Source organism: Pteropus alecto, unplaced genomic scaffold, assembly GCF_000325575.1.
Source record: "Pteropus alecto unplaced genomic scaffold, ASM32557v1 scaffold94, whole genome shotgun sequence".
Lineage (NCBI taxonomy): Eukaryota > Metazoa > Chordata > Mammalia > Chiroptera > Pteropodidae > Pteropus > Pteropus alecto.
Genome location: NW_006437736.1, coordinates 13,064,990 through 13,072,834, shown reverse-complemented (window position 1 = coordinate 13,072,834; position 7,845 = coordinate 13,064,990). Strand labels below are relative to the sequence as shown.

The window sequence follows — 7,845 nt, the reverse complement described above, 5'->3', positions numbered from 1 at the left end:
CCCTTTCTCACCTTCTCTATCTCCTCGCTGGATGGCTCCAGCACCTCGTAGGGCCCCATGCGCTGGGCTGCAGCCACTAAGCTCTCCTGCTCTTCGCTGTGGCGGACTTGCTTGTTGATGTGTTGCAGGAATGACTCCACAGCAGCAATCTAGGTGAGAGCAGGGGGGAGCAGCTCAGCTCTGCACCCTGGACATCCCGCCCAATCGATGACAACCACAGCATTCTCACACGGGCCATCCAGCCTGTACCGCACGGTCACATACGCATGAGAAGAGATCCTTGAGAGTTCCTGCAGAGCAGTTTCCATACACCAGCCCCTGCCTCTCCAGGGTCCCGGCCCTGCCAGGCCACCTACCATAGCATTCAGGGCCTGGCGTGCTCGTGCTTCGGGGCTCCTCTTGAGCACAGCCTGCAGCAGCAGCGGGTACTTGGTAATGCGCTGGTGGGGCTTGATGAGCAAGTCACCCAGCATCTGCCTTCCTGAGCGCTTGTGCTTCTCACACCACTGCCGGGGTAGGTGGGCATAGGGTCAGCAGTCTGCAGCCCCCTCCCGCCCTGCCCTAGGGATTGGGCTCAGCTGGAGATCGGGGGCGACTTGGTTGTCTAGGGTCCGCCCTATCCCCCTTTCCCGGCACCCCTTCTCCCACCTGCACGAAGGCACGGAAGAGAGGGCTGCTGTCCTGCTGCTCCCGGGCATAAGCCATGGTCTGCTTCACTCTCAGGCAGTACTGGACATAGGGCTGGAACCGCTGTCTGAACTGGAGGCATGTATTGGGGGGCAGGGAGCAGGCAGGGGAAGAAGGTCATGAGATACAGGTTTCAGCTGCAGAACCTGAGGAGCAGGGGTGGGGGATGCGGACAGCCCCTCGTAGATCTTTAGTCTAGTTCCTGCCAATCCCTACCTCCCATGACCGCCAGCCCCTCTCTCTGGATTCCAAAGAGTTGTTGAGGTCCCAAAAGGTTGACCCAATGTTGCTCTCTGAGCTTCTGTGTACAGCCCCTGTTGTGCTCTGCTGCTCTGAACTTACTCCTGTCATCAATAATTCAGCTGGAACATTTTCAGGACACTGCAGATCCAATTTCACTAGGTAGCGGGGTGGTGACCTGAGGCTTGCCCAGAGCCCTGTCATGTGGAAGGGGGCCACCAGGCTCTCAAGAGGCTGTCCCGCCACCTCTCTACCCCATTCGGACTCTGCAAGGCCCACATTTTTCTGGCTGGGTAACATTGGGGAAAAAAAAATCTGATCCTGGGCCTCTCATTTTCTCTTGTACTTCTCCATGCTCTAGGTGTGTGTATATGTGGCTTTTTATACCCTCTCCCCTAGCCCCCTAGGGGACACCTCAGGGAGGCCCCATTCTTGTTCCCAGCTATTTGTCAATGGATCTCTGTCCAAGAAGTAAGATCTTATAATTGATAAGAGCTTAGGTACAACCCTTCCCTGAGACAGCTGCATTTTCATATAATAAGGGTCTCCAGAAGCCCAAAGAACCTTTGGGACAGGGGTCATACTTATAGAATGAAGGGCAGGAGGTGAGATGATATTTTAGGGTAGAGGCTGTACACTTGGACCCCGTCAAGTCATGGAAGGATTTCAGCTGCATAGGCACACCCCGCAGACCGTACCCCTCTGGGCAATCCCAATCCCTCCTCCTTCAGCTTATCCAAACTTTCGCCACGCCTCACCGCCAGGAAGCCATCTTGTAGGCTGACAGGGTCCAGAGGCTGGCCTGAGGCTCGAGTTTCCCTCAGGGTAGGCCCAAGCACCTCTTCCCAAAAGCTCCGGTGACTTCGAATCAGGCTGGGGACATTTCCGAACAGGGTCTCAGCTGACACCTGGAGGAGGGAGCAGAATTTAGCAACATGCCTTAGCAGGTCATCATCAGGCAGCATTGGCCACAGACAGGTGAGGATGGGGGTGGGGCGGGGTGGAACCCGTGGCCTGCTGGGGATCTAGAGCAAGAAGGGGAGTAGGGAGGGCAGGGGGCTTCCTAGAAAATGGGGCAGTGGAAATTTAGACTGGGCAGCCTGGAAGGCTCTCTGTGATCCCCACCCCCAACTCACCCCCCGCCCCCCGACTCTCAGGACGCAGAGCTTCAGATGCACCAGGCTCCCCGCCCGAGCTGCCACTCACTTCTGTCAGCAGTCCGACTCGCTGCAAGTTCAGCAAACCAGCAGCTAGGAGCTAGATGCAGGGAGAGACGAGGGTCTGAGCACCCGACTTCCTCCTCTTAGGACCCCGGCCTGGCCCCTCAATGCATCTTCGCCCCGCAACGTCAGCACTGCTAACCTCTCTCCCAAGATCCCGGGAAGGTCTCAAGTCAGGGGGATCTCTTGGTTTCCTGCCCCTTCCTCCCTCAGCAACCTTGCCCCTTCTGGTCTGGGAGGATTGGGAAAAATGCAAGGGAAATAGGTACGTGGCTGAGCATAGGGCCTGCGCGGGGGCTGAGGGAGGCTCACGTCGGTCATGATCTTGAGCTTTCGCATGTAGATCAGCTCAGTGGTCAGTAGCTCCCACAATGCTTCCTGCTGGTGGCAAAGCTCCCGGCTCATCTCCTGGGGTGGGGATAGGGCTGGTTCAGTTGGGGAACGATGACAAGAACAGCAGCTACTATTAGTTAAATGCTACTGGATCTACTTCATAGATGACCTTTTAATCCTCAAACCAATCCTCTAGTGTGTAGGTGATGTCACCCCCGCTTTACAGAGGAGGTGACCGAGGCTCAGAGAGGCTTGCTATTTTGATCAAGATCTTACTAGTAAGTGACAGAATCAGGATTTGAACCTAGAGCAAGATGTCTCCAAATGCTTTCCCCACATGACCCATCTCCCAAGGCCTTTCCCTTGGGAAGAGGCAGAGGTGAGATGTATGTATGTGTGTCCGTGACTCCATGCGCACAGACGCTGTGTTACAGGCCTACCTTGTGCCCAGGCACCAGCTCCTTCCAGGACTTCTCAATGGTCAGGCCACTGTCACTACCCTTTCCTATCTCCCAGTGCTGCCGGTCCTCAGGGGGCAGGCGGGGTATCCCAAACATGCTGAACGTATGCAGCCTCATCTCCAACTCACGGGCCTTGGTGACTTCCTGGTGGAGCTGAGAACGAGATCAGTCCTGGCCATGGCTTGGGTGTCCAGCCCAACTGGCCTAGAGAGGGCTGCGTGTGCACGTGTGTGTGTGTGAGCATTGAGAGTGAGTGAGGACACAGAAGATGGGGGGTAGGGATCGACCCCGGCTGGTATTACAGGGGAAGAAGCTTTGCTGGAACATGGACTGCAGAAAGGTCCCTGGACAGAGGATCTGACCTGGGCTCCCTGACCAGAAAGATGCCTTTTAGAGGTCTCTTAAGACAGAACCCTTCAGAGGACTTAGGGAACCAGTGGTCTCAGGCAGCATTTTGACATTTGCCCATAACGTGCATATTTTGAGGCGGCATGGCTTAGGGATGTGTCCTTGAGAGGGCCTCCAGACAGAGCTAAAGCTGGCGCCTTGGAGGGGCTGCCTGCGTTCTCAGCTCTGATCGTCTGAGGAGGACATCGCAGCTCAGGCTGTGAGCAAGGGATGGGAGGAGAGGGACCCCTTACCTTGAGTTTGGGGGAGTGAGGTGGGCCAACCCCAAAATGAACTCCATGCCTCTTCTCAGGCTCTGCTTCTCGAGACCTCATAGGAGACAGGCCTTGGGCCTGGACAGAACCCTTGGCAAAGGGAACATGGTCTTGGAGGCGTAGGTGATAGGGAGCCTGGGGGAGGAGCAAGGGAAGTTCTGGGGGGGTCGCCTCCCTTCCCCCAGAAGTCCTAGGGAGGTATGGGGGCCAGGTTTCACCCCAGAGAGCATCCCTCACCCCTGCAGGTTGAGCTGACTCACTTGTCCCCTCAAACCAGTTTGGTGTGAGCCGCTCCTGCCCTGAGTCACAGTGGCTGCTGCCAGGGAGGCCAAGTAAGCTGGGCAGGGACATGCTAAGCTGGCTCCTGAGTGGGCCCAGGGACAGAAGCAGAGGCCTCCTGCAGAGCAGGTGCACAGGTATGCACAAGTCTGGGCTCTGATGTGTGTCTCCCCATGTCTGTCCACTCACGTGTGTGCTCCCTATATCACAGGCTTGCACACACGATGCATGGTATATGTTATATCTGGGTCCCTTACAGCTTCCCTGGGTTGTGAACAGCCTCCCTGGTACATGGGGATGAGGGTACACACATGTGAGGCTCCTCCCCAGAGGCGTGCAGCCTGTGTGCCATCCAGTGGGGAGCAGCTGCCTTTCCATGTGAGAGGTTGAGGCTGTGGCCACAAGGCTCCTCCTGGACAGGCCTGGTCACATTCCTTGATCTGCCTGTGGCCTGATTTACCCCACAGACTTCCTATTCTCCTTTCCCCCACCTCAGCCTGGGAGAGTCCCTAGCTGTCCTCCCTGTCTCCCAGGGCCATATCTTCCTCCAGTAAGGCTGGGGATACCCCCAATAGGAAGGAGAACTGTTCTCAAGGTGGAGGGAAGCCTGGAGGCTGAGGGTGAGACCGTTGGCCTTCACACCCATTTCTTTGGTCAACATTGGAAGCAGGCCAGGAGGGTGGAGCCAGGGCAGAGCAGAGGGAGACCCCACACCCCTCCCCACGTGCAGAGTAGGGACACTCTGAACCTTTGCTCTTCCCTCAGCCCTGACTCAGAGGGAACCCACAGGCTCCTCCCAAGTAGAGGTAGGAGTTTGGGAGGTGCCATCCCCAGGGCTTGGCAAAGCTCCCCAGCTCCCTGAATCAGACCTGTCTAACAGCACCTCCTCTGAGAGCCTGACTTCTCCTGGCTCTCTGTTTTGCATGGCCCATCTATCTGGGGTGGGTGTGGAGTCTGGCCCAGCTCTGCCTTCCCCTTTCTCCCAACCCAGGAAAGAGGGTAGGGTGAGGGATAGGAATAGAGCAGCCCACGGACCTGTGAAAGGCAGAGGCTTGAAAGCCTGGGCATCCACCCTCCTGCCCCACCCAGGTCACCTTTGGGGCACAGCCTGGACTCACCAGCATGGGGCTTCCTCGGGGGTAGAGACTGCCAGCAGGACTCTGGGTAGAGGCCCAGTGCTGGCCCCCATACGTCTCAACGTGGGAGTCCACAAATCCTTGGAGGGGACCCTCATCTGGAGGTCCAAAGGCCTGCATCCCTTCTTTCCTGAGTCACCTCCAAAGTGTCATAGTTCCAAGGTCCAGGAGAAAGGGGTCTCCTGAGGCTGCAAAGAGAAAATGAAGGAATGGAAGGGGCGCCCTTGATCAATGGGTGGCACTAGGCCTGAGACCAAGGTGGTGGGGGTGGGTTTTGAGGGTCGAGGGTCAAGGGCTTGGCCACTTGTTGGGGAATCATGGCTTCCTCATCTATGACTTGGTGGGGGTGGGGAAGGCCCCCACATGCTGGGTAGAAAGCCCCTTGGAGCTATACATCCACCCTCACATAGCTCCCGCATTGGTCTCAAATGATGCTGTAGTCCTAAGAGTAGCTGGGAACAAGGTGACAGACAAGTCCCTAGCTTCCCGGATGCCCCCAGGTGGGCAGATTCCCTTTGCATCTAGTTATCTTCTCCCGTCATTCCCCACACCTAGCCTGGGGAAAAGCTGCACAGAGGCCGTGGAGAGGGCGGGCAGGAGACTGTTTCTGTCCTGCTTGTAAGCTAAGTCTGCTTTTTACATGTTTTAATTGTTGAAGAAAATCAGAAGTATACTATTTAATTATACATTAAAATTATATAAAATTCACATTTCAGTGTCCATAAACAAAGTTTTATTGGAACACAGCCGTATTTACTCATTTACAGATGGTCTCTGACTGCTTTCCAGCTAGTTTCGACAGAGACCATATAGACTTCAAAGTCTAAAAGATTTGCTATTTGGCCCTTTACTGAACAGTTTGTCCACTTCTTAACCTGGACCTTCCTGGCCACAGACAAGGAGGTGAGGGAAGGACAGCTATCAAGCCGTTGACCTTAGAGATGAGTCTAGCGGAATCAGGGTCTCTCTGGTTTTGGGCTACATTCGGTCTTTCCCAGCCTCTGGGAACACCTCCACGGAGCTGGGGGCCAGGTGTAGGGTTCCATTCCTCCCCCCTCCGCCTGAGTAGAGGACCCACTCTGAGTGGGCAGGGCCTGGAGAGGAGAGGCCTCTTAAGCAGGTGCTGGTTCCCCTCCAGGTGGGCCCGAGGTCCCTAATCCTCCCTCTTCCTACTTTTTTCTCTAATTTACAAGCAGGAAGGAAAGCGGTCATTGTCTCCCAGGCTCCGCCACAGTACTCCTCCCTCCAAGGGCTCTGTTTCTCCCAGTCTTTCTACCCATGGTCCTTTTTGAGGTTTGACAGCGCTTCCCTTCGTCTCTCACCCCTGCGCCCCCCGCCTAGCCCCCGCCCCCTGCCCGCCCCGCCCCTGTCTGCTCACCTGTGCCTGCAGGTGTCCCGGCGCCCGCCGCCCGCCACTTGCGCTGCCGGCGCCAGCCCGCCCGGCTCCCTCTCGCCGACGTCTCCCTCAGCAACGCCAGCCCAGCTGCTCGGCCTGGGTCTGGGACCCAGCGGCCCGCAGGACCGGGTCAGAGCAGCGCAGGGCCAGGCAGGAGGGAAGGTGGCAGGACAAGGGCGGGGACACCAGCAGGTACCGCCCTCTCTCCGCAGGCACCCGACCCGCGGCGCAGTGCGGGCGCCCGTGGGGCCCTGGGGACTGAGGGGCTCCTGCCCGGATCGCAGACACCACCCTCCCTAGCAAGGATCGCTCTCTTCGCAGGGTCTTCTCTCCCCTCTTTGCTTTGCACCTGAGCTTATCACCCACCTGGCCCGGGCTCCAGCCCCACGCGCTCTTCTCTCAGCTAGACCCTCGCGAGGCGCCAGAATCAGGAGGCATAAATGCAAGACTGTGCGCGCTGGGGAAGGCGGCGAGGGGAATGACTTGAGTGATCTTCGGCAGGTGTCACCTCGCTTTCAGGGTGCAGGGAATGGCCAGCTATCCCCTCCTCCCCCTGCCTCTTTAACCGGGCAGGGGAGTGAGACTGACAGCAGAAGGGGCATAGGGGCCCTGGAACCCCCCGAGGCTCTCCGGCTTGGAATCCAAAGTATAACTCTTATCTCTCACTTGCCTTGGCCATCTGTGGAAGGCTGGACTTTGCCTTTGCTCCAAGGATGGTGCCTGCTGCCAGGTCCCTGACCCAATACTTCTCCCATTACCTGGGGTGGTAAGACTGGGACATCAGATGGGGGCACAATTCATGGCAAACAGACACCCTTCAGGCTTCACAAGGGCTGTCCCCGCACCTACAGCCCCTGGCAAAATAGACACAGTTTAAGGAAGGGCTGTTGCTGGATAGGACATGAAAGGACCACATTTTCACATCCGTAAATCATGACACATTGCCTGAGAGAAGCACTCGATATTGGGAATCAGAAGTGTCCATGGATGTTTGGTCATTATAATCTTACAGTTATGAAGCCAAAGACCCTATAGTGGGGTCGGGACAGGTCTGAGTGCCCTTCCTTCTGCACACAGGCTATGCAGGGACTGATGCAATTCTTTACGTTTGTAGAGCATTCTGAAATTTACGAAACACTTTGAAAAGCATAGTCGCATTGTATCACTCGGGGAAAAGGCTCCACTTTCCTGTCTGGCATATTAAACACATAAATGATTGGGTGTTCTAGCTCTCACTCTGATGCTGATGACTCTATTTTGTTTGGGAGAAGAATCTTTATCATTCGATATTCGATGGTTTCTAATTTTGTCTGCCCTCTGCTAGTTTCTGTTTCTGAACTTTCTGTTGCGTGGTTGCTCTGTTGGTTCCGGAGAGTTCTTTGTACTTCTATTCACCGCAGGAACTGCGCTGGAGAGAAGCGCTTTTCTCTT

The 7,845-nt window shown here is 56.2% G+C and overlaps 1 protein-coding gene across 1 annotated transcript in view; it reads right to left on the bottom strand.

The window, feature by feature from the left end:
* The window catches only part of PLEKHG6 (pleckstrin homology and RhoGEF domain containing G6), a 14,626-nt gene extending 9,488 nt beyond the window's left edge, over positions 1-5,138 (bottom strand). The window contains exons 1-9 of the mRNA XM_006914710.2: positions 5,001-5,138; positions 3,583-3,738; positions 2,921-3,085; positions 2,460-2,555; positions 2,134-2,184; positions 1,686-1,835; positions 649-759; positions 357-506; positions 12-149 (exon numbers count right to left, since the gene is read on the bottom strand). Of these exons, the coding sequence (XP_006914772.1) occupies positions 12-149; positions 357-506; positions 649-759; positions 1,686-1,835; positions 2,134-2,184; positions 2,460-2,555; positions 2,921-3,085; positions 3,583-3,738; positions 5,001-5,138 (1,155 nt within the window). The remainder of the gene's footprint in view (positions 1-11; positions 150-356; positions 507-648; positions 760-1,685; positions 1,836-2,133; positions 2,185-2,459; positions 2,556-2,920; positions 3,086-3,582; positions 3,739-5,000) is intronic.
* Positions 5,139-7,845: the final 2,707 nt, after the last annotated feature.